This window comes from Dendropsophus ebraccatus, chromosome 15, assembly GCF_027789765.1.
Source record: "Dendropsophus ebraccatus isolate aDenEbr1 chromosome 15, aDenEbr1.pat, whole genome shotgun sequence".
NCBI classification, from domain to species: domain Eukaryota; kingdom Metazoa; phylum Chordata; class Amphibia; order Anura; family Hylidae; genus Dendropsophus; species Dendropsophus ebraccatus.
This window is the reverse complement of record NC_091468.1, coordinates 28,877,685-28,904,944: the sequence shown is the minus strand read 5'-3', so window position 1 is coordinate 28,904,944 and position 27,260 is coordinate 28,877,685. Positions and strand designations below refer to the sequence as shown.

General features: G+C 43.9%; 1 protein-coding gene across 2 annotated transcripts; it reads left to right on the top strand.

Annotated features, from left to right (window-relative positions):
* Positions 1-1,187: 1,187 nt before the first annotated feature.
* Positions 1,188-26,292, top strand: TAF5L (TATA-box binding protein associated factor 5 like). 2 transcript variants are annotated; one of them, XM_069954954.1, is made up of 5 exons: positions 1,188-1,281; positions 10,867-11,011; positions 14,517-14,621; positions 15,216-15,940; positions 21,459-26,292. In XM_069954954.1, exons 2-5 carry the CDS (start codon positions 10,870-10,872, stop codon positions 22,254-22,256), a joined length of 1,770 nt encoding a protein of 589 aa, XP_069811055.1. In that variant the 5' UTR covers positions 1,188-1,281; positions 10,867-10,869; the 3' UTR covers positions 22,257-26,292. The 2 variants fall into 2 exon arrangements, with proteins under 2 accessions (XP_069811055.1, XP_069811054.1); XM_069954953.1 differs by lacking the exon at positions 1,188-1,281 and adding an exon at positions 1,425-1,723.
* Positions 26,293-27,260: the final 968 nt, after the last annotated feature.

The following is a 27,260-nucleotide window of genomic DNA, read 5'->3' as shown; positions in this document are numbered from 1 at the left end:
ATCCCCTGCCCCTCCCTAACTGCTCTCTATGCCCCTTCCTTACTGATCCCCTGCTCCTCCCTGACTGCTCTCTATGCCTTTCCCTAACTGCTCCTCCCCGACTGATCCCCTGCCCCTCCCTAACTGCTCTCTATGCCCCTTCCTTGCTGATCCCCTGCCCCTCCCTAACTGCTCTCTATGCCCCTTCCTTGCTGATCCCCTGCCCCTCCCTGACTGCTCTCTATGCCCCTTCCTGACTGCTCTCTATGCCCCTTCCTTGCTGATCCCCTGCCCCTCCCTAACTGCTCTCTATGCCCCTTCCTTGCTGATCCCCTGCCCCTCCCTGACTGCTCTCTATGCCCCTTCCTTGCTGATCCCCTGCCCCTCCCTGACTGCTCTCTATGCCCCTTCCTTGCTGATCCCCTGCCCCTCCCTGACTGCTCTCTATGCCCCTTCCTTGCTGATCCCCTGCCCCTCCCTGATTGCTCTCTATGCCCCTTCCTTGCTGATCCCCTGCCCCTCCCTGTCTGCTCTCTATGCCCCTTCCTTGCTGATCCCCTGCCCCTCCCTGATTGCTCTCTATGCCCCTTCCTTGCTGATCCCCTGCCCCTCCCTGATTGCTCTCTATACCCCTTCCTTACTGATCCCCTGCCCCTCCCTGACTGCTCTCTATGCCCCTTCCTTGCTGATCCCCTGCCCCTCCCTAACTGCTCTCTATGCCCCTTCCTTGCTGATCCCCTGCCCCTCCCTGATTGCTCTGTATGCCCCTTCCTTGCTGATCCCCTGCCCCTCCCTGACTGCTCTCTATGCCCCTTCCTTGCTGATCCCCTGCCCCTCCCTAACTGCTCTCTATGCCCCTTCCTTGCTGATCCCCTGCCCCTCCCTGATTGCTCTCTATGCCCCTTCCTTGCTGATCCCCTGCCCCTCCCTAACTGCTCTCTATGCCCCTTCATTGCTGATCCCCTGCCCCTCCCTAACTGCTCTCTATGCCCCTTCCTTGCTGATCCCCTGCCCCTCCCTGATAATTTCCACCACAGTGAGATCAAGAGACGGGAACAACCACCATATCTTCTCTTCTTTTCCAGATGGGCCTTTGGTCATGTGACCTGAACATCATGTGACGTGTACGTCATCAGACCAGGCGGCAGAAGCAGCTGCAGTCTTGCGCTGACGTCACTTCTTCTGGCAGTGAGGGGGATTTTTGTCTCTGCTCAATATTTTGCCAGGAGTTTTGTATGCGATTTTGTCTATGGGGAAAGACAATTCTAAACAGCAACCTGAGTGCAGACGGCTCCACAATAAGTAATTGGAGGTTTCAACACTGTGTAGTAGATTATACTGACAGCGCAGACATACATGGGCGCAGGTGCAGTGAGTGACAGCAGCCTTGTGTCACGTGACTAGTAGCAGCTGGCACCGCCTACCGCCCGATGTATCGCGGCGGCTTTGTGAAGAGTAAGAAGCCTGGCACCGCGAGGGGGCGCTGTGTGCCTTGTGTCTCCCCAGCAGCCACTTACTGCTTCTGGCACTTTGTTTCCTTACATTGTAACAAATTCCCAGTCAAAGCATTGAAGCCGCTCAATGGCTGTCACTGGGGTCCACCGGGCTGCCGGGAGGGATTTCCGCACAGAGCAGCCGCTCGCCGCGTCCTAACGTGTAGGCCGGAAGCCCGAAGTGGAACTTCCTCCGGGCGCCAAAGTATCGCCTCATCCAGCTGGAAGCGCGGGGGGTCGGGCGGTGTGCGGTAAGATCTGGCGGTGTCCGTAACACCGGAGCCCTGAGGAAGATGGGACGGTCACCGCGTGCATTGTATCCCGGAGATGATAGGGAATATACAGATTCTGTGTGAGAGGATAGTATATAGAGAATATAGTGTGTGTGTGAGAGGATAGTATATAGAGAATATAGTGTGTGTGTGAGAGGATAGTATATAGAGAATATAGTGTGTGAGAGCATAGTATATAGAGAATATAGTGTGTGAGAGAGAGGATAGTATATACAGAATATAGTGTGTGAGAGGATAGTATATAGAGAATATAGTGTGTGAGAGGATAGTATATAGAGAATATAGTGTGTGAGAGAGAGGATAGTATATATAGAATATAGTGTGTGAGAGAGAGGATAGTATATATAGAATATAGTGTGTGAGAGAGAGGATAGTATATATAGAATATAGTGTGTGAGAGAGAGGATAGTATATAGAGAATATAGTGTGTGAGAGAGAGGATAGTATATAGAGAATATAGTGTGTGAGAGAGAGGATAGTATATAGAGAATATAGTGTGTGAGAGAGAGGATAGTATATAGAGAATATAGTGTGTGAGAGAGAGGATAGTATATAGAGAATATAGTGTGTGAGAGAGAGGATAGTATATAGAGAATATAGTGTGTGTGAGAGGATAGTATATAGAGAATATAGCGTGTGTGAGAGGATAGTATATAGAGAATATAGCGTGTTAAAGAGGGTAGTATATAGAGAATATAGTGTGTGAGAGAGGATAGTATATAGAGGATATAGTGTGTGAGAGGGGATAGTATATAGAGAATATAGTGTGTGAGGGGATAGTATATAGAGAATATAGTGTGTGTGAGGATAGTATATAGAGAATATAGTGTGTGAGAGGGGATAGTATATAGAGAATATAGTGTGTGAGAGGGGATAGTATATAGAGAATATAGTGTGAGAGAGAGGATAGTATATAGAGAATATAGTGTGTGAGAGAGAGGATAGTATATATAGAATATAGTGTGTGAGAGAGAGGATAGTATATAGAGAATATAGTGTGTGAGAGAGAGGATAGTATATAGAGAATATAGTGTGTGAGAGAGAGGATAGTATATAGAGAATATAGTGTGTGAGAGAGAGGATAGTATATAGAGAATATAGTGTGTGAGAGAGGATAGTATATAGAGAATATAGTGTGTGAGAGAGGATAGTATATAGAGAATATAGTGTGTGAGAGGATAGTATATAGAGAATATAGTGTGTGTGAGAGGATAGTATATAGAGAATATAGTGTGTGAGAGGGGATAGTATATAGAGATTATAGTGTGTGAGAGGATAGTATATAGAGAATATAGTGTGTGAGAGGATAGTATATAGAGAATATAGTGTGTGAGAGGATAGTATATAGAGAATATAGTGTGTGAGAGGATAGTATATAGAGAATATAGTGTGTGAGAGGATAGTATATAGAGAATATAGTGTGTGAGAGGATAGTATACAAAATGTAGTGTGTGAGAGGATAGTATATAGAGAATATAGTGTGTGAGAGGGGAGAATATAGTGTGTGAGAGGATAGTATACAAAATATAGTGTGTGAGAGCCCCCCTGTACATGTCTAGACAAAAGAAAAAACACAACTCACCTAGCACCTCGCTCCCCTGCTGCGCCTGTCGTCTTCTCTTCCCCTGTCGGCCTGGCCCCCGGCTGATACCCGCTCTCTGGGAACGTCCCGGGGATTCCCCAGCAGAGCGCGCACCAGTGACCTCAGTGTATGCCGCCTACCTGCTCTACCGGAAGTACAGGATGGCGGCGTACACTGAGGTCACTGGTGCGTGCTCTGCTGGGGAATCTCCGGGACGTCCCCAGAGAGCGCTTATCAGCCGGCGGCCAGGCCGGCACTGCCCCCAGCTCCACAGGCGTACTGAAATCTAAGGACCGTAGGCCTATAGGGCGGGTGGGGGAGCGGGACACATGGGGGCTGTCCCGGGCGGATCCAGGCGGTTGGGAAGTCTGGCCAGAGGTCCGGACAGCTGTCCTCCGCGGTCCTGATTCGGACCGTGGTCTGCCAGTTGAGGACCCCTGGAATAGAGAATAGTGGATGTCATGTGTGATGGACAGAATAGACCAGGGATGGAGAAACTTCTGCTCTCCAGGTGTTGCAAAACTACAATTCCCATCATGACTGGACAGCCAAAGTTTTAGCTTTGGCTGTCCAAGCATGATGGGAATTGTAGTTTTCAGCTGGAGAGCCTGAGGTTTCCCATCCCAGGTATAGACAATATAGTATTTCAAGTGTGAGAGGATAGTATAGAGAATATATATAGTGTGAGAGGATAGTATAGAGAATATATAATATAGTGTGAGAGGATAGTATAGAGAATATATATAGTGTGAGAGGATAGTGTAGAGAATATATATAGTGTGAGAGGATAGTATAGAGAGTATAGTATTTTGTGTGTGAGGGTCTAGTATAGAGAGAGGATAGGGAATATACAGATTCTGTGTGAGAGGATAGTATATAGAGAATATAGTGTGTGTGAGAGGATAGTATATAGAGAATATAGTGTGTGTGTGAGAGGATAGTATATAGAGAATATAGTGTGTGAGAGCATAGTATATAGAGAATATAGTGTGTGAGAGAGAGGATAGTATATACAGAATATAGTGTGTGAGAGGATAGTATATACAGAATATAGTGTGTGTGAGAGGATAGTATATAGAGAATATAGTGTGTGAGAGGGGATAGTATACAGAGAATATAGTGTGTGAGAGGATAGTATATAGAGAATATAGTGTGTGTGTGAGAGGATAGTATATAGAGAATATAGTGTGAGAGAGAGGATAGTATATAGAGAATATAGTGTGTGTGAGAGGATAGTATATAGAGAATATAGTGTGTGTGTGAGAGGATAGTATATAGAGAATATAGTGTGTGTGTGTGAGAGGATAGTATATAGAGAATATAGTGTGTGTGTGAGAGGATAGTATATAGAGAATATAGTGTGTGTGAGAGGATAGTATATAGAGAATATAGTGTGTGTGAGAGGATAGTATATAGAGAATATAGTGTGTGTGAGAGGATAGTATATAGAGAATATAGTGTGTGTGAGAGGATAGTATATAGAGAATATAGTGTGTGTGAGAGGATAGTATATAGAGAATATAGTGTGTGTGAGAGGATAGTATATAGAGAATATAGTGTGTGTGAGAGGATAGTATATAGAGAATATAGTGTGTGTGAGAGGATAGTATATAGAGAATATAGTGTGTGTGAGAGGATAGTATATAGAGAATATAGTGTGTGAGAGAGAGGATAGTATATAGAGAATATAGTGTGTGAGAGGGGATAGTATATAGAGAATATAGTGTGTGAGAGGGGATAGTATATAGAGAATATAGTGTGTGAGAGGGGATAGTATATAGAGAATATAGTGTGTGAGAGGGGATAGTATATAGAGAATATAGTGTGTGTGAGAGGATAGTATATAGAGAATATAGTGTGTGTGAGAGGATAGTATATAGAGAATATAGCGTGTTAAAGAGGGTAGTATATAGAGAATATAGTGTGTGAGAGAGGATAGTATATAGAGGATATAGTGTGTGAGAGGGGATAGTATATAGAGAATATAGTGTGTGAGGGGATAGTATATAGAGAATATAGTGTGTGTGAGGATAGTATATAGAGAATATAGTGTGTGAGAGGGGATAGTATATAGAGAATATAGTGTGTGAGAGGGGATAGTATATAGAGAATATAGTGTGAGAGAGAGGATAGTATATAGAGAATATAGTGTGTGAGAGAGAGGATAGTATATAGAGAATATAGTGTGTGAGAGAGAGGATAGTATATATAGAATATAGTGTGTGAGAGAGAGGATAGTATATAGAGAATATAGTGTGTGAGAGAGAGGATAGTATATAGAGAATATAGTGTGTGAGAGAGAGGATAGTATATAGAGAATATAGTGTGTGAGAGAGAGGATAGTATATAGAGAATATAGTGTGTGAGAGAGGATAGTATATAGAGAATATAGTGTGTGAGAGAGGATAGTATATAGAGAATATAGTGTGTGAGAGGATAGTATATACAGAATATAGTGTGTGTGAGAGGATAGTATATAGAGAATATAGTGTGTGAGAGGGGATAGTATATAGAGATTATAGTGTGTGAGAGGATAGTATATAGAGAATATAGTGTGTGAGAGGATAGTATATAGAGAATATAGTGTGTGAGAGGATAGTATATAGAGAATATAGTGTGTGAGAGGATAGTATATAGAGAATATAGTGTGTGAGAGGATAGTATACAAAATGTAGTGTGTGAGAGGATAGTATATAGAGAATATAGTGTGTGAGAGGGGAGAATATAGTGTGTGAGAGGATAGTATACAAAATATAGTGTGTGAGAGCCCCCCTGTACATGTCTAGACAAAAGAAAAAACACAACTCACCTAGCACCTCGCTCCCCTGCTGCGCCTGTCGTCTTCTCTTCCCCTGTCGGCCTGGCCCCCGGCTGATACCCGCTCTCTGGGAACGTCCCGGGGATTCCCCAGCAGAGCGCGCACCAGTGACCTCAGTGTATGCCGCCTACCTGCTCTACCGGAAGTACAGGATGGCGGCGTACACTGAGGTCACTGGTGCGTGCTCTGCTGGGGAATCTCCGGGACGTCCCCAGAGAGCGCTTATCAGCCGGCGGCCAGGCCGGCACTGCCCCCAGCTCCACAGGCGTACTGAAATCTAAGGACCGTAGGCCTATAGGGCGGGTGGGGGAGCGGGACACATGGGGGCTGTCCCGGGCGGATCCAGGCGGTTGGGAAGTCTGGCCAGAGGTCCGGACAGCTGTCCTCCGCGGTCCTGATTCGGACCGTGGTCTGCCAGTTGAGGACCCCTGGAATAGAGAATAGTGGATGTCATGTGTGATGGACAGAATAGACCAGGGATGGAGAAACTTCTGCTCTCCAGGTGTTGCAAAACTACAATTCCCATCATGACTGGACAGCCAAAGTTTTAGCTTTGGCTGTCCAGTCATGATGGGAATTGTAGTTTTGCAACACCTGGAGAGCCTGAGGTTTCCCATCCCAGGTATAGACAATATAGTATTTCAAGTGTGAGAGGATAGTATAGAGAATATATATAGTGTGAGAGGATAGTATAGAGAATATATAATATAGTGTGAGAGGATAGTATAGAGAATATATATAGTGTGAGAGGATAGTGTAGAGAATATATATAGTGTGAGAGGATAGTATAGAGAGTATAGTATATTGTGTGTGAGGGTCTAGTATAGAGCATATAGTATTTCATGTGTGAGGATAGTATAGAGAATAGTGGATGTCATGTGAATGTTTCCTTAAAATCTGAGCCCCTGGGGGGGTGGGGAGACTAGAAGGGGAGAGGGGTAAAGGCCCTATTACACTGAACAATTCTTTGCATTACTTGGCCTATTAGTGACCTTTCAGGCCGAAAATTGTTCAGTGTAGTGGCGCGTGTTGAAAGGCAACGATCAGCCGACATGCACAATGTCAGCTGATCGTGGTCTTTAAACATGCTGAAAGATTGCGATTTTGTCAGCGGCTGTCTTCAGCGCGTTGCCTTGTGCAATAGGAGCGGTGGCAGCAGACCGCTGCTGACTTCAATGGGCAGCCCGGACAATCTAAGGAACGTTCAGGCTGCTCCTCCCGCTCCTTCCCACTTGCTGCCTGTGTATGTAATAACACAGACAGCGAGCGAGTAATGAGAGGGTAGCAATCGCTGAGCTGACAGGTCAGTGCTCACTTCCCACGGACTATCGGGCTGTGTAATACGGCTTCAGGTATACAGTGATACCTCGGGGCTTGAACAAATTAGTATATGTACAAAATTTCCCCTGAGGTTTTGCTGTGTTCTTGAACATTGTCCAGTCTGAATCAGGGGACAGTTTTTGAGGTATTTGGGAACACCAAAGTTACAGGAGCGGGGATTGCCACTTCTTTACAGGGTGTTCCAAGCAGCTGATAGAAGCAGGAGTGCGCGGCAAGTTTAAACAGCCGCCTGCTCCTGCCCTTCTCTCTGCTGCAGGGAATACAGAGAGGGGATTCCCGTCATAATGATGGGATCCCCTGTGCTGCTGGCTCCCCGCACCATCACTTAGCCGCTGGCTCCCTCTTCCTCCAGCAGATCTGACTCCTCCACTGGCCTGCAGCAGCTCCCGGCACCCTTCTCTAGGCTGCTGGTGCCCGTGCTCAAACGCCGGAGGCCCTCTGCACCACAGCCGCCGTTTACCACCTCCTCTTGCCAACTCCCTAAGCTGCGGGGATCACCCCCAGCTCCTGGCACCCCTCTCCAGGCTCCTGGACTGGCTGCCAGTCACTAATCCTGCACGAAATTTAAACCGTCCGGTAGCCGGTTCAGGAGGGAATTGCCTCTCTTAACGGGTGTTTCCGGCACCTGTCTAGAGCAGGGATTACCATCATTAAAGTAAGTAGGGGTGCAAGATGCATCGGTACTTATTGATAGCCTTTACAGTCTGTGGACTGGGTGCTCTGCACCTGACCCAAGGAGTGTAAAAACCAATTCAAGGGAATCTGTCAGCTCCCGGGCCCTACCTATGGTGCTGATAGCAGGGCTGTAGCTTGCAGTCCCCTAGTAAGCATGGTACTTTTTGGTAGTTTGTCAGTACAGTGGATTATGCACAATCCTACTGTAATAAAGTGTCACACTCTGGCACTCCTCACCACTGCTTCCTCCTCTTCATGAATAATCAATGCTGCCTGGCCTCCTGCTCGCTCAGTTGACAGCCAGTGTCAGTGATTGCAGATCAGTCCTCTGTAGACAGTTTGTCTGAAAGAAACACTCAGATCTAGTTGAATCTCTGAGCCCAAATGTGTTGGAGCTGTGGTCTAGGCGTAACTCACTTGTCTAGAGACTTGCCAGCAGTTCATTCTTTGGTTCAAATCCCCTTATGGAAATTAAATATAGATCTTACCAAAAGGTACCATGCTCACAAAGGGACTGCCAGCTACAGCACACGGTCAGCACCTTAGGTAGGACCTGGGTACTGACATTCCCTTTAAAGAAATTTACATTGATCCCTATGGGAACACACAGCTTAGTTCTAGAACAGCCTTCTAGAACTGATTATCTTCAAGAACAGAGGTACCACTGTACCTGATTATGTTCGCTACAGCCTCGACCAGATACTAAACAAATGGATAGAGACCCCCTTTAGCTGTGGATTTTATGCTGTTTTCAATTATTTATTTACACTGTATAAAATCTTCAGCATCCCTGCAGAAAACCCTGTACATGTGAATGAACCCTTGAAAGTCTGTCTCTGTGCCGAGATATCTGGTCTTTTCCTAATTTGCTAATTGGTCTCCGGTGTCTAGGGGTTTTCCTCCCAGGTTTAGCCTGCTCATGCCCCATCTTTGTGCTGCTTGCTCACATCCACTATACATTATTGGCAATAGCCAGCCTATTTTCTTCACCCTTGTTGCAGATTCTTGTGCAAGCGTTGTATGGTCACAGGGCAGCGCATGCACATGAATGTATTCTTCTGGTGACCTTAGTGCTGCAGAACAGCTTTGAGGGTGCTTGGAGAATACATTATGGCTATGTTCACACAACACGCAAACAAGAGCTGTTGTTTGGCACTCAAAGCGCCGGCCGTTATATTGAGTGCCAAACAATGGCTGTTGTTTGCCATGGGAATCACATTGAAATCAATGCACAACAGCTGGAAATGGTTCACATGCTTATTGTTTAGATGGCCGTTGTTCAATACATTGTGTGAACAACGGCCGTTGTTTGCATCGACTTCAATGCAACCCATTAGTATTTACTTTTGTTTTTATTATTTTTCTTCCCATCTGCAAAAAAATATGGATTGTGGATGCACTACGAATGCACTTCATACAGATTTTAGTGCTCTGACCTGATACTCTAAACATCTTGGTTTATTCAGTAGTATTTCAGTTTTTTCCAACACTTGAATATCGCCAACACGTCTTGATCCTGTGATTTCCATAATTCCATGCCTTTTACTTGGTGCTGCAATATTGATAAGGAAACAGATCGTTGATCTCAGGGAGACCAGCCAAACGACAACACCACCGGCTGCTAGTGAAAGCGCTCAATGCAGTGAAGTCCTAGGTGCATTGCCCCCTGGGAAACATGAATATGCAAAAGAAGAGCATGTGGAGCCTCATCAAAGAGTCTCAAAACACAGGACTAGCCAGATATCCCTCCAAGTAGGACCCAGCCAAGGGGTGGCTCCTGTGAGGAAACCACCAAAACCACCATATTAAGTGGCTCTAAAAGTCAAAGTAATGACAAGGGAAAAACCAAGGCCAGGTAACCATCCACATACAGCTGTTTCCGGGTGTTGCCCCTCATCAGTGTGGAGCAGGATTCTGGCTAGGTGGGAGCAATGCCTAGTAGAGCCATAAGAGAAACAGATCGCTGATCTCAGGGATACCAGCCAAACGACATTACATTACATTGACTTATAGGGCCACTTAATATGGTGGTTTCCTCACAGGAGCTGCCCCTTGGCTGGGTCCTTCCCGGAGGGATATCTGGCTAGTCCTGTGTTTCGAGACTCTTTCAGGCTCCACGGGCTCTTCTTTTGCATATTCATGTCTCCCAGGGGGCAATGCACCTAGGACTTTACTGCATTGAGCGCTTTCACTAGAAGCCGGCGGTGTTGTCGTTCAGCGATCTGTTTCTCTTATAGCTCTACTAGGCATTGCTCCCACCTAGCCAGAATCCTGCTCCACACTGATGAGGGGCAACACCCTGAAACAGCTGTCTGTGGATGGTTACCTGGCCTTGGTTTTCCCCTTGTCATTACATTGACATATTGGGCCACTTAATATGGTGGTTTTGGTGGTTTCCTTACAGGAGCCACCCCTTGGCTGGGTCCTTCCCGGCGGGATGTCTGGCTAGTCCTGTGTTTCGAGACTCTTTGATGAGGCTCCACGGGCTCTTCTTTTGCATATTCAATATTGATAAGGAGTGTCTATTGGAAAATTGTAAAACATTTATTTATATGCACAAAAAATGGCATTAAAATGCTAGACTGGAACCCTCCTATAAAATAGAAATGGTGAAATGTTGCTTGTATTGGTGGTTTCATAACAAATATGTATCATTTTATTTCTTTTTTGTAAATCCCTCCATAGACCATGAAGAGAGTACGCACAGAGCAGATCCAGTTGGCTGTGACCTGCTATCTCAAGCGCCGTCACTACACAGATGTTGATGGATCCATAAAGCAAGGGCTTCGACTTTGTCAGACCGCAGAGGAAATGGCAACTAATCTATCCGGTAGGTGCAGCTTGAGAGGTGTCTGCTTAGTTTGCTTTCGTATTATGCATTCTGGAATTTACTGTACTCCAGAAATCTCTTTCCTGCAGTGAGAACTAATGATCAGCTGAGCATTTCTCCATGTTTCTCTGAGAGATTATGGGAGTTTTGGCACCCATACCCCAGCATTTTTTAATTTTCTTTGGTAAAAAAAAACAACAACTTTATTTTAAAAGGCTTTATACATTACTAAACCTTATTACCCCTTTTCTTACTTGTAAGATATCCTGCCAGCACAGATATGCATACAGGATATACTGTACATGCAGGACATACAGGCTGGTACTCGCCATCCGCATTGTTCCAGTGTCCGGAGATCCAGCATCTTTATAAAAAAAAACAAACTTTTTTTTCCTTGGCTGACAGTGTTGCAGAGGTGTGTCCGTAAATCTGTCTGTGCTCGCCCCACAGAGCCCCTGCCCAGCTGCTCTCCATCAGATGCTGTAGCTTCAGGGTGCCACCCTTCCTCCTGAAGCTGCAGCATTGGATAAAGAGCGGGGCGGGTTGAGGCTGTACATGACGGACGCAGACAGTGTCACTGACACATCCTCTGTAACACTGACAGCCCGGGAATAAAGGTACACACTACTCGTTATCGGCAATGGGGAACTGGCAACATGGTTACATGCAGGAGAATGTCCCAGAAGGGTCACATGAACCACGAGAAACCCCAGAGGAGAGTCAGCGCAGGTAAACCTCCAGGATGTGGTCACAGTCACAAACAAACCATCGCATGGCGGTGTGACTCAGTATTCTTTTTATTGCTGCAACACGTTTCGGTCTGTATATTGGGTCACAGACCTTTATCAAGCATGAGATTCATGCTTGATACATACATACATGCATGTCTGTGATGTTGGTTTCCTTTTAAAGTGTAGAGCGCAAGTACATTTGGTTACACATGGCAGTCCTGTGTGTAGTCAGATCCTCCTGTCATGTGTTACTTCTTTTATTTTTTTCTCATCTACAATTGGTTAATGGAAGTGAAGTAGTAGTACTAGTATTGAGTAGTATGCTTGTTTTATAGCATTAAATCCACAAAACTCAAAGGAGCTGCACACAAACGCACTGCAACTCCCAGCCATATACACTCCGCGTGCTGCCTCATTTTGCTCTTTAGGGTACTGTTCTATGGAGCTTTGCAAACATTCACTATAGTAAAGGTAATCTTTGCTGCCATTTTGTCATGTGGCATTTGTCTTCTTCATACATAATTTTACCCCCAAATCCGTGGCCGAAAACTCTGAGAGACTTCCCCATCTTCTAAACAAGAAAACAAAAACTTAAAATCAATTTTGCTCACAGATCTCCTGTCCTCCCATTTCTTTTAACCTTCAAATGTTTTAAATAGACAATAATGTCAGAAACTACCAGCCAGGGAGATTTTTTTTTTTCTTTTTCTGAACAACCTCTTTAACCCCTTCCCGTCAGTAATCTGTGTATATACATTCCTACTGCACATACCCCGTGCAGCCTCTTACCTCCGTCCCGTCAGATCGGCGATCCATGTGTAGAGTCTGCTCTCAGGCAGGCTCTATGCATAGATCGCCGATGACACTGATCTATGCTATGCTATGCTATGGCATAGCATATATCAGTACATGCAATCTATTGATTGCATGTTGTACAGTGAAAAAAAGTGTTAAAAAAAAGTGTAATGAAAAAAAAAAAGTTTTTAAAAGTTTTAAACACTTCATTGCCCATTATAAAAATATATTATATATCATAGCTTGCAGAATTTGTCCGATCTATTATAACATAACATTGTTTCCGCACGGTGAATGGCGTAAACGAAAAATAAAAAGAAAACACACCAGGATTGTTGATTTTTATTAAATTATATATCAGAAATTTTTTTTAGTAAAAGCGATCTAAATTTTTCTGTTACATCAATATGATATTAATAAATACAAGAGATCATGGCGCAAAAAATGACACCCCAACCGGCCCTGTAGGTGGAAAAATAAAAGCGCTATGGCTTTTTGTGGGGAGGAACATTGCATTAATTTGACCTGGACATCCGTGCTTCAATGGGCTCTGTCTTGAAGGGGTTAATTTCCTGCCACACTAGTGATCATGAATATTCCTGCAGCAAAGATGTCAGGCACAACATTCACATAACCACTGCAGGATTGGTGTGGATCACTGATGTATTGGCATTGTTGGAGTGGCAGTAATAGGTGAGTAATGTTTATTTATTTTGTATTAATTTTAGTCCAGGCAACCCCTTTTAAAAACTTTAATGTTTTCAAGAACATGCCTCTTTTACATTTCACAGCTTGGGAGGTCACCATAAAAAAAAGAAAGAATTAAGGCCCATAATGCTGAGGCAAAGGGTTAACTCCTGATTATGTGTAAAGAAAAAAAATGTTTTTACATAATGCACTTCATAGTAAAACTGACTTGTTTTACAAATAAAGTGGTACCTTGGTTTAAGAGTAACTTGGTTTAAGAGCTCACAGTTTTTCAGAATTGTGACTTGGTGTAAGGGCATTGCTTTGGTTTAAGAGCTCCCTGTACTGGGTAGGAGCGCAAGTGGGGGAGGGGCATGGTCTGCATAGCTGGGTCTAAAGCCCTGTACTCTGGGCTTGTACCCAGGAAGTCTCCCCCTTACTTTTCAAATTATGGCAGATCCCCTTCAGGCTGGGGCTTACATCAGGGGACAGGACTGTGGGGGGTAATCTCTTCATAGCTGTAACCCCTCTCTCCTCAGACAGAGAGTACTGCTATATACTGTGCCCATATTTGCCCTGCTCATTCCTTCATACTCCTTGTAGTCTGTCAGCCCTTGTGTTTTCCATCCTCTCCATTACTGTACAGTAACTTATAATATCACATATTCTGCTGCTTCTGAATGTTTGTTTCATCTGTTTTACATGTTGTTCAGAATAATAAATCATTATTTTTGGGGTGTGGAACCAATTGTCTGCATATCAGTGATTTCTAATGGGAAAATTTGCTTTGGTTTAAGAGTGATTTGGATTACAAGCACGGCCCCGGAACGAATTATGCTCATAATCCAAGGCACCACTGTATATGCTCAAAATTGCCCTATTGTAACTCCTATAACTCTTTTTTTTACCTCTATGAGGTAGTTTGATTTTATATTTATATTTGAAAAATTGGTAAAGGGCGGTGATTTAAACTTTTATTGGCGTAGGGCTTTGTAACATTTTTAATTTTTTATTTTTATGGGGAGGGGGATACCTTTTATAAGCAATCGGTTTGCTTTTTCTGTTCTTGGCTATTGGATAGAATTGATCAGTGAGATTGGCGCCCTGCTACTAAAGTCTGCCTGAAGCTTATGTCCCAACTGCAGTAATAAAATTTGAGTAATACAAATTATGCTGCAGGAATATTGGTGGTGGGTTAGCATTATATGTCAAATAATTCTGGAGTGCTTCTTCAATCTTCTACAGTGTTGAAAATTATTTTTTTTTTCTCCTTTTTTTTTTTTTCCTCTTAGTACAAGCAGAGTCTAGCTGTTCAAATATTGTATCTTCCGCCCCATGCCAAGTAGACCCACAACAATACGAACTCCAGTTTGCGCGACTTAAGAATTTTCTTTCAGGTTAGTGATTTATAGAGACTGTCTCATGTTTTCTCATTTTAGTTTTATTAGATGTATAAAGGGAATAATGTCGCAGTTTATATACTAACTTTTTAGTTTTTTGAGGTGGCTCCCTCTGGTGCAGTGTTATGCAATGTTGGAATTTTAATAGGTTGCCATGAAATCCAGGGATCTAACAGCAGGGAGCGCATCCACTGACATTAATGTCAGATATCTCATAACATAAAGTTTTTTTTTTTTAAAACAGTTGTCAGCTAGCAATGTATGGTACGGCTCACAATCTTCTCCTGGTCTGATATCATCTGTCCTGCTTCTGACATGAGCCATCTCAGCAGGTATTACCCACTCACCCAATAACTGGCTACAGCAGATTCCGACCTTTGTCAGTGACCGGCTGATGTTGCTAGTATTGGAAGCAGTGATGAGCGGGGCACTCGATGGCGTCAAACTGAGAAGAGTGTGTTTCCATGTTTAACATATCTTACTACTTACATGAAAATTTACATTTAGTAGCACAAGTTACATTTCCACTTATAAAAATTAAGTTCATTTGCCTTATTAATAGTATTATTATTCATATTCTTTCTTATACAGAAGAAGATTCTCCTGAAAGCAAAGATGTGACTGCTGTACTCTACCCTTTATTTGTTTATCTCCATCTTGACATGGTACAGAATTGCCTAAAAAGTATGGTGGATAGCTTCTATAGTCGATTTCATGGAATGTTTCTTCAGAATCCAGCACAAAGAGACATAATTGAACAGCTTCAGACAACAATGACCATGCAAGATATACACTCCAACTTTAAGTTGCAAGCATTCCTAGATAACAAATATGTTGTTCGCCTTCAGGAAGACAGCTATAACTATCTTCTACGCTACCTTCAAAGTGATAACAACATTGCCCTTCTTAAGGCTCTGACGTTACACGTCCATTTAGATGTTCAGCCGGTGAAGAGAACAGAGTACCAGCTATATGCAAGTAATAGTTATTCTTCAAGAGGAGGCAATAGTAATCTTGAGCCGCAGGATGCACCAACTCCAATTCTCCAAAATGAAGCCGCCCTTGAGCAGCTGCAGGACTGTATAAAAAGAGTTAAAGACGGTCCGCCTTCACTTACAACAGTGTGTTTTTATGCATTTTACAACACTGAAAATTTGTTAAACACGGCTGAAATTTCACCTAATGGCAAGCTCCTTGTTGCTGGATTTGATAACTCCTCTGTAAAATTGTGGAGCCTGCGGGCAAAAAAACTTAAAACGGAGCCGAATCGAGTTGATGTTTCACGCATACGACTAGCAAGTGATATACTAGAGGAGGTATGTTTCCATGTTTGTACTTTTACAACTTTGCATATGTTCTTTAATTTAAAAATATTATTTTTTGGCTAATTCTATAGTCTATAGTCCAAGTCTATAGTCATACTACATAAAAGAAATATGCTTACAGTGGCCCATCCCATTTACCAGTGTCTTGCCTGTGCAGTCCCTGGTCATAGCAAATTGCATGTGTCTTCCTGTAGGGTGCTACTGAAGCCTACCCTCCTGTGTACTGGTTATTATGACCCTACAGGTAACTTGTGTTGGGAATAACATAGAAATTGAGTTGTTTATGATGAGCACTTTCTAGAACCCAGGTGTTCAGGAAGGCTCTTAGAGACGCCTGCGTATCTCCTGAGAATAATATGACCATTTTGCCGCCCCCAGGCAATAGCTGAAAACTGGTGTTTAGTATATCTGTCAAAATGTTTCGGTTCAGTAATATTAGCTGAAACCAAATGTTCGGTGTTTAAACCGCCGCAGCTGCAGAAGTTTGATGTTTCACTAGGGCTACCAGGAAAATATGTCTATAGCCTATGGCTGTAGCCATGTTTTCCAGGTCTCCCTAGGGTGGCATCAATCTTCTGCAGCTGTGCCGAATGCTTGGGTTCAGATAACGTTGCCGAACCTGAACATTTTGACAGGTCCACTCAACGCTACTGAAAACTAACATTTCTTTATTTTTATTTTTTTTACTTTTTCAGACTGTTATATATTTAATCTAAAATCATTAGTCACTTGCTTTATGATTTTTCTAGGAATTCATATTGTTAAGTGAACTATGTAAAAGATGCGGCAGGTGCATCTTTGTATTGTTGTGAGTTATAATAATTTCTTTCTAATGGTACGTCCGCCTATAGCGGATAGGGTCCTATTACACGGGCCGTAGGCTGATTATTTTAGTAAACGACCGCTGATCTGCTAGATCAGCACTCGTTTACTGGACCTATTAGATGTGCTCTGCAGTGTCCCGGTCCCGGCGGCAGCAGCAGCGTCTCAGTCAATCACAGGTCAGGACCGCCACTGCTTCCACCAGGACAGGGAAGCTGTGGAGCACAGGAGAGAAGCCTGGGAACAGGGAGAGGTAAGGTATCAGGTGTTTGGGCAATCGCCGGCCATGCATCACTATTACACGTAGCCTTTAGATGGAAAGGTCAGCTGCAGTAATGTGTTTAACCCCTTGCCGCAAAATGACGTTTGGGGAACCTCATGTAAAGCAGGTAGTTAATGCAACATGACGTTCCCCAAACGTCATGCTTTCCCTGCCTCCCCCCGCTGTCCCTATGTGAGATCGGGCAGCGGGAGGAGGCTATGTCACATAGCATCCTCCCGCTGCCACTGCCTGGAGGGGAGCCGCGCTCCCCCCGGGCAGATAACCCCATAAACGCCGCGGTCGATGCGACCGCAGCGTCTATGGGGGAGATGTGATGTTTGCCGCCGATCGGGCGGTGGGAGGAGGCTGCAGAACATTGCCTCCTCCCGCCAGCACCGTTAGTATGTCCCCCGGCCCCCCTGCCCCCGTCTCCCGTACCGGAGATCGCCGCTATCAACGTTATAGCAGCGATCTCCGGTCCCGGCCATTACCGGCGCCGCCCATGGCTTTCATCTCCCCCCACCGTGAATCCACGGTGGGGGGGAGATGAAAATGTATAAATCAGACCCCAGATCACGATGTTTGTTCGCAGGGATGGAAATGAATAAATGATCAAAGCCCCATGCTCTCCGCCACCGGAGGTAGCGGAGAGCATGGGGCAGTGATCGGGGACCCCCCCCCCGTGTGGTCCCGGAGCAGGCGATCGGCGGTATATACTATATACCGCTGATCGCCTGTTCCCAGTGCAAAGAAGCACTTTTTATCCCCTGTTACCATAAATCATTGGTGACGGGATAAAAAGTGTCAGTGTGTGGCCCCCCCCCCCCCCAGTCACGCGCATGCGCTCCACAACCAGCCAGCTCTGAAAATTTAAAGTGACAGAGACCAATTTGGTCTCTGTCACTGAACTATGATTACTGTGATAGAAAATATCACAGTAATTATAGTAATACTGTGAAAATGAATGTGTAAAAGTACAAAAAGTGAAAAACATACAAAAAAAATAAAACACACTTTTTATTATAGTAATAATTGCAGTTTACTCCCAAATTACCCCTAACCCCCCCAGATTACCCGTAACCACTGCAGGTTGCCCATATCCGCCCCAGGTTGCCCGTAATCACGCCAGATTGCCCCTAACCACCGCACGTTGCCCCTAACCACCGCACGTTGCCCCTAACCCCCTCCAGATTACCGTAACCACCTAAAATTACATGTACCCACCCCTGATTACCTATAAGCACTTCAGTGTATCCGTAACCACCCCAGATTGTCTGTAACCACCCCATATTGCCCGTAACCACCGCAGGTTGCCCCTAATCACACGTAATTCCCCCCAGATTGCCTCTGGCCACCGCACGTTGCCTCCGACCACCGCAAATTGCCAATGACCCTCTCCAGATTGCCCGTAACCACACCAGATTGCCAGTAACGACCCCAAATTACAGGTACCCATCCCAGATTACCTGTAAGCACTTCAGTTTATCCATTACCACCCCAGATTGTCTGTAACCACCCCATATTGCCCGTAACCACCGCAGATTGTCTGTAACCACCGCAGGTTGCCCCTAATCACACGTAATTCCCCCCAGATTGCCTCTGACCACCGCACGTTGCCTCCGACCACCGCACGTTGCCTCTAACCACCCCAAATTGCCAGTGACCCTCTCCAGATTGCCCGTAACCACGCCAGATTGCCTGTAACGACCCCAAATTACAGGTACCCATCCCAGATTACCTATAAGCACTTCAGTTTATCCGTTACCACCCCAGATTGTCTGTAACCACCCCAGATTGTCTGTAACCACCGCAGGTTGCCCATAACCACACCAGGTTGCCCGTGACCACCCCACATTACCTGTAATCTCATTTTTTATTGTATTTTAGTAACTGCGCTATTCTAATAACTATTACTAGCTGCGGTTTTGCTCCAGCAAATAGGCGCTCCCTTCCTTCTGAGCCCCGCTGTGTGCCCATACAGTGGTTTATGCCCACGTATTAGGTACCATTTTACTCAGAAGAAGCTGTGTTACAGATTTTGGGGTACGTTTTTTTTCTCCTGTTCCTCGTGAAATTAAGACATTTTAAACTAAACGAACATATTATTGGAAAAATTCGAGTTTTTTATTTTTACTGTCTTATTTTGAATGCTTTCCTCTAATACCTGTGGGGTCAAGCCGCTCACTGCACCTCAAGATGAGTTCTTTGAGGGGTGTACTTTCCTAAATGGGGTGACTTTTGGGGTGGTTCTATTCTGCTGACACTACAGGGGCGCTGCAAACGCACCTGGCGCTCAGAAACTTCTTTGAAAAAAATCTGCACTGAAAATGCTAACTGGCGCTCCTTCCCTTCTGAGCCCGGCTGTGTGCCCATACAGTGGTTTATGCCCACATATAGGGTACTGTTCTACTCAGGAGAACTTGCGTTACAGATTTTGACATGCAACTTTTCCCCTGTTCCTAGTGAAATTGAGAAATTTCAAACTAAACGAACATATTGGAAAAATTCTAGTTTTTCAATTTTACTGTCTTATTTTGAATACTTTCCTCTAATACCTGTGGGGTCAAAATGGTCACCACACCCCTAGATGAATTCTTTGAGGGGTGTACTTTCCAAAATGGGGTGACGTTTGGGGGGGTTCTCTTCTGCGGACACTACAGGGGTACTACAAACGCACCTGGCGCTCAGAAACTACTTCAGCAAAATCTGAACTGAAAATGCTAATTGGCGCTCCCTTCCTTCTGAGCCCTCCTGTGTGGCCATACAGTGGTTTATGCCCACATATGGGGTACCGTTGTACTCAGGAGAACCTGCGTTACAAATTTTGGGGTGTGGATTCTCTCATGTTCCTTGTGAAATTGAGAAATTTAAAACTAAACAAACATATTAGAAAAATGTGTTTTTCATTTTTACTGTCTAATTTTGAATGCTTTCCTCTAATGCATGTGGGGTCAAAATGCTCATCCTACCCAAAGATGAATTCTTTGAGGGGTGTACTTTCGGAAATGGGGTGACTTTTGGGGGGATTCTATTCTGCGGACACTACAGGGGCTCTGCAAACGCACCTGGCGCTCAGAAACTTCTTCAGCAAAATCTGCATTATAAAAGCTAATTAACGCTCCTTCCCTTCTGAGCCCGGCTGTGTGCCCAAACAGTGGTTTACGCCCACATATGGGGTACCGTTGTATTCAGGAGAATCTGCGTTACAAATGAGAAACTTTAATCTAAACGTGTATATATTATTAGAAAATTTTAATTTTCGATTTTTTTTTTTTACGGCCTAATTGTGAATACTTTCCTCCAGCCCCTGTAGGGTTAAAATGCTCATTATACCCCTAGATTAATTTTTAAAGGTTTCTAGTTTCCAAAATGGGGTCACTCTCCAGTATGCAAGCCTTCTAAATCCATTTAAAAAAAGAACTGGTCCCTAACAAAAATCAGTTTTAGAAATTTTCACAAAATGTGATAATTTGCTAATAAATTTCTAAACCCCATAACACCCTAAAAAAGTAAAATATGTTTCCCAAATTATGCCAGAATAAAGAGGACATATTGGTAATGTGATTTAGTAACCAATTTATGTGCTATGACTTCCTTTTTTAGAAGCAGAGAATTTCAGAAGTTCATTAAAATGCAAAATTTTCTAATTTTTCATGATATTTTGATGTTTTTCACAAAAAATACACAAAGTAGTGACCAAATTTTGCTACTAATATAAAGTGTCATATGTGACGAAAAAACAATCTCAGAATCGCTAGCATACGTTAAAGCATCACTGAGCTATAAGCGCATAAAGTGAGACAGGTCAGATTTTGAAAAATGAGCCTTGTCATTAAGGCCAAAACAGGCTGCGGAGGCAAGGGGTTAATAAATGTTTTAATACATTTTATAAAGGTAGTCACCAGAAGAGAACACTTGGTATGTAGCAATCATTCAGATCGTAAGTTTCAAAACTTACTTTTGTGTCCCTAAAACCCAAAAATGAGCTGGTCCTGCAGGGGGGATTAAAGGGGTTATCTGCCATTAGAAAACATAAATATCTTATGTTTACCTCCCCGTGCTTCCCCAGTGTCCTTCTGTGGTGTCTCCTGTGTTCCCATCTGTCAAATCTAAAAATCTAGCGCCGGCAGGGGGTGGGGGGATTATAATAAAAATCAACTTACCTGTCCCTGCGTTACCAGCTCAATGACAGCCTCCGGGTTTCAGCTTCTCACGGCTTTGTGTATCGTCACTTGCCAGCAGGAAGTACCTGCTCAGCCAGTTATTGACTGTCGGTGCAGGCATTCATCAGCTGGGATGTGCTGCGCTGTGGGAGGATGGGTAAGTATTCTTTATTATGATGCCCACCTTACCCTTGTAGAAAATCTGCATATTGTATTGTCTTGTGTATGCTTCTATTCATTTTTTAATTTTTTTAATTAACAGGATGAATTTGATGACCAGCTAGGAACTGAAATGAAGATACTGAGAGGCCACTGTGGACCAGTTTACAGTACACGTTTCCTATCGAACAGTGCAGGCCTTTTGTCGTGCTCTGAAGATGCTTCAATTCGTTACTGGGATTTGAACAGTTTTACTAACACAGTCATTTATGAAGGTCATGCATACCCAATATGGGATCTAGATGTTAGCACTTGTAGTTTGTTTTTTGCCAGCGCCTCTCATGATCGCACAGCCAGACTCTGGTCATTTGACCGAACATTTCCGCTCCGGATATATTCTGGACACTTGGCAGATGTAGACTGTATAAAGTTCCATCCTAATTCAAACTACCTTGCCACAGGATCTACAGATAAAACTGTTCGTTTGTGGAGCAGTCAACAGGGAAACTCTGTGAGACTTTTTACTGGCCACCGAGGGCCTGTACTTGCTCTTGCATTTTCCCCTAATGGAAGGTACTTGGCTTCGGCTGGGGAGGACCATCGACTTAAACTATGGGATCTGGCATCAGGTACACTTTACAAGGAACTGAGAGGGCACACCGACAATGTCACCAGTCTTGCCTTTAGCCCGGATAGTTCTTTAATAGCCTCTGCTTCAATGGACAACTCTGTTCGTTTATGGGATATTAGAAACACATATTGCAATGCTCTTTCTGATGGCTCTTCCAGTGAATTAGTTGGTGTGTACACAGGGCAGACAAATAATGTTTTAAGTGTGCAGTTTATGGCTTGTAATCTGCTTATGGTAATTGGGACAGCACAAGGACATCAGGATCATTAGTTGTGTTTTTTTTTCTTTAATTTGGAAAATGTGCTTAAAAATTCCTTTTAAAGACCCTAAACTGTTTCCAGAATTTTGCATACAAAAATTATATATTTTCCCAAAGCAAACAATAACATTTCCGAACTTAAATATATATGTTAAAATAGTCATCTGTTAAGTGTAAGTAAAGAGAAGTTAAGATTGTCATGTTTTTGGTAAACATTTTGATCAAATCGTAGAAAGTTTTGGGTTTTTTGCCGCTTAAAGGGCTTGATCATTTGATCTCCCATTAGGCTTGGTTCACATGCAGTGTTTTGACCTGTATGAGACAGTCTTAAGGTGGCCATACACCTTCAGTAACTGACGGCCAAACGATCAGTTATCTATTCCTTCCTCCACATACACAGGAACGCTCAGCACGGCCGAGTGTTGCAGTGTTCTCAATGGGAAGCAGTAAGCCGGAGCCAGACTGTTCTGGCGGCGGCTTATCTTTCCATGAAGCCGACCCCTATCTCAACTGACATCTTTAGGTGGATAGTTGAGAAACCCCAGCACACCTTTGGCCATACTGATGAGGTGTATAGGCTACCTGTACTATAACTCCTCTTGATAACCCCTGACAGCCCCTCCCCCAAATGAGTGTGAACCCAGCCTAATCTAATCAATCTTAATTGACCATTGTCACTAGCCTTTCTTATGCTTCTTATGCTACACCAGTTCTTGAGCCAAAACTAGAATGGTTTCAGTAGAGAATGGACTGCAAGGAAGGTGCCAAGGGGGTGGAATTGTCCACGACCAGATGGAGACTTCAGGCGCACCAAGGATTCAGTATAGAGGCCAATGAATAGTAAAATTCTTTTTCTTCATAGGCAACGTGTTTTAAGGTTTGTAGACCTCTTTTTCAAGCCAAGTGCATAAATTTGGTTCGGTTGTAGTGACATTTAAAACAGAAAACCTCACCAAAAGGGGCAGATGGGTACACACCCCCTCAGCAAGATAAAACCATCTAATATTGGTTATAAAATGAATACTGGCATATGTGAAATATGCGGGCAGTGTCAAGATTTGCTACAGCATATAAAAACATAGCAGATACAATCATATGTAAAATTAATGACTGATTAAAGTCCTGATGTTTACATAAACAGGTTACATGATCGGCTGGATGAAACAAACCCCCCAAAAAATAGTAAAAGTGTAAAAAGCTAGTTTTCAACTGGCCGGACTGACTAGCGTTTAACACATTTTACTTTTTTTTTTTATCGTTTGTTTCATCCAGCCAATCATGTGATCATGATGAACCTCAAAACGCATTTCCTATGAATAAAGAACTTTACTATTCATTTGCCTCTATACTGAATCCTTGGTTTGCCTGAAGTCTCCATCTGCTATTGGTTAATTCCACCACCATGGCACCTTCCTTGCAGTCTTTTGGCACCCAGCAGCTGGCTGGTTTCCTAAACCTGGACGTTCTCTGGAGTGACTTGCACCAAGCTCTCTACATCCATATGCTACTGTAGTTGTTGTGCTTGGTGAGTGCAATCCTCACCACCACTACTACTCTCATCATTTGTATCTGATTCACCCATGGTGCACCTATTTTCTTCCTTATAGCCCTATATTCGATAGAGAATGAGAAATGTAAAAGAAAGGCTCGCCATTATGTTTCCTGGTGGATCCCTTTCTCACTTTGGCTGGAAAACTGTGACTGCAGCCAAAAAGCAACTTTCCATTCCTTCCCTTGTCCAAGCAGGTAACCAAGCATGATGACCCATGCCCTTTAAAGACATATGGACAAGGCCTATTATTTTGAAAACTAAATATAGGACTACATGAAGCAACAAACACAGCTCAGGGAGTCTAGGCTTAGCTTCTTGTTCTAACAGATCTTGTTTAAAGTCTCTTATAAAAAAAGTAAGGACGTTTCAATTCATTAAAGTTTATTTTATTTATTTGGGGAAAGTGACATTTTTCTCACCTCCCAACAGCCGCCTCCTTCCTCTGTACACAGGATCTTTATAAGTTAAAGGACAAGTGCCATGAAAACCTTTTTCCCAGTAATTGAAGCACATTACAAAGTTATATAACTCTGTAATGTGCTTCAATCACCTATCTGCCTCCCTTCCCTGTCTTTTCCCCCCTCCACCCCCCACCAGGAAGTGTCCTGACTCACACAGACCTGATTACTGTCGTCACCGTCACCAAGCTCTTCTCTCAGCTCCTTCTCCTGTTACACTAGCCTCCCCCCTCCCCAGGTGACAGGCTTGCTCAGCTCCCATTGGCTGAACAACTGCAAGCCATCACTTGTCACATCTCACTTGCTTATCTTTCCTCCCACTGACTCGGCACTTAGGCAGCTCCCCCCTCCCCTCATACCCTCTCCTGCTGCCGTGGACTCAGTGAAGGAGTCATGTCACTAGAGAAGATAAGCTGAGCAAGCAGAGTCACCTGACAAGGAGGGGAGGGGGAGGCTGGTGTAACAGGACCTAGAGCAGCCCTCCTGCTGATGACTCATCCTCACAAGAAGGAGCTGCCTGGTGACGGTGACGACAGTAATCAGGTCTGTGTGAGTCAGGGAAGGGAGGCAGATAGGTGATTGAAGCACATTACACAGTTATATAACTTTGTAATGTGCTTCAATTACTGGAAAAAAGTTTTTCATGGCACTTGTCCTTTAATAATGTACTAAAGAAAATATTTCTTTGGTTACTAAATACAGGGAGGTTATGTAAGATTTAATCTTTTTTTTTCTTAGCTAAAATGTGAAATTGGTATTTCTCATAGCACATTACAGTCTCTGAAATTTCAAAATTCCAGAAATTAACATGAGGTGAAAAAAAATATGCAAATGCCTGGCAGAGATACACAAAAAAAAAAAAAAATCTTCAAAACGGATTCTGCCCCACATCTCATGCACATTTCATGCTTTGCATTTTAGTTTCTGAAATGTCTGGCAAGTTTTTAGAACAGCTACTGTAGAGCATGCAAAAGATGTTAAAAGTCACAGCCTGCCTACAACCAGTAGTAATACCCCATGCATCTGCATTTAATTTGTTATTGATTCTTGTGTGCAATTTCAAAGTAAAAAAAAAAAAAGAACATTCAATTACTCCAGACATATTCGCCCAACCACCGATCGTTTGGGTCATCAGAACCGATGCCGAGACCAGGACTTGTGGTCATGTTACTGTTGTCTGAAGTCAGGAAATGCATGCAGACATGTGAACCTATGTTTAAAAAAAAAAGAAGCAACTAAACTTCTTTATTTCCGTGTACAAACACTCTAATACAATGAGTTTTGGCGACATTCTGTCACCTTCCTCAGGTCTCAGATTTGAGGAAATTAGTGGTACGTCGCCGAAACGTAGTGGGGGTAATTTTATCAAACTGGTGTAAAGAAGAATTGGCTCAGTTGCCCCTTGCAACCAATCAGATTCCACCATTATTTTCCAAGGAATCTGTAATGAATGAAAAGGAAGTCTGATTGGTTGCTGGGCCAACTGAGCCAGTTCTCTACTTTACACCCCTTTAATAAATCTCCCCCATTGTCTGGAGTGTATGTGTACGGAAATAAGGAAGCTTAGTCGCTCACACAACAGAGTATTTTAAAGCTGCATTGCGATGTCCAGTGCCGAGGTCCTTTTGGGTAAATTTTTTTTATCATGGTTCTTTATGAAGCGGACTGTTACACTAGGACAGGTGTCAGTCTCCTAGGCTGGAACATGGCAGTAGATGTAGTGTTCACTGCACAAACCTGCACTACACTAGAGGTGCCCCTTTTTTCTTTTTTTTTTTGTGTCTCTTATGTTCATTTGCAAGGATAAGCCCTGTGATTTTTTCATCTTGAGCTCCATTCAGTTCAATGAACTAAGCTGCAATACCACACCCAAAATGAGGACAGGTGAGGTGCTCCTGGAAGAAAGCAGTCATGTTTTACTAAGCCGGGGTAACACCTTTTAACAATTTGTTAAAAGAAGCCAGTCAACCTGTTGTCAAGACTGATACCATGGTCTCTGAAATGGAAAAAGTACACAATAAAAATGTAAATAAACTTCTGTGCAAAACCAATAGCGATTTTGGAGCTTTTTTCCTAACATTCGTCATCATGGGTCTGTTTTTCCATGTATAACATCAAGCATCTGAAGCATTAAAGGGGTACTCCAGCAGGGGGGCACTTTTTTGCTGGGACCCGGGGAGGAGGTGGCTGAGGGAAACTATGTCCACTCACCTCCCCGGTTCCAACGGCGGGTCCCGCATTGCGGCGCTCCGGTTCCCGGCCACTTCCTGGTGTGTGACGCGGGCCCGAGACGATAAGAGGCGGGATCTGAGCGGACTTGAAACGTATCCTGCCTCCTTCACTGACTGGCTGAGCGGACCTGAGACGTCCCGTCTCGGGCCTGCGTCAGACACCTGGAAGCGTCCGGGCACCAGCAAAAAAGTACCCCGCCCAACTGGAGTACCCCTTTAAACATGCTTAAAGGGAATCCGTCAGCTCCTGAGCCCTACCTAAGGTGCTGATAGTGTGCTGTAGCTGTCAGTCCCCTAGTGAGCATGGTACCTTTTGGTAATTTGTCTGTGCAGTGGATTATGCACAATCCTTCTGTAATGAATTGTCACACTCTGGCACTCTTCACCACTACTTCCTTCCCCCTCTTCTTCATGAATAATCAATGCTTCCTGGCCTCCTGCTCACTCAGCTGTCAGCCAGTGTCTGTGATTGCAGATAAGTCCTCTGTAGGCAGGTTATGTCTGAAAGAAACACTCAAATATAGTTGAATCTCTGACCCCAAATGTGTTTGTGACACACCTCACCACTCCTTCCTCCTCTTCATGAATAATTAATGCTGCCCCGCCTCCTGCCTTCTCAGCTGTCAGCCAGTGTCTGTGATTGCAGCTCAGTCTTCTGTAGGCAGTTTATATCTAAAAGAAACACTCAGGGACTTCCGGTTCCGGCACTGCTATGTGAGGAAGCAGGGTGGAGAGCTCCCGCATACCCGTCATCTCTAAACCGCCAAGATATAG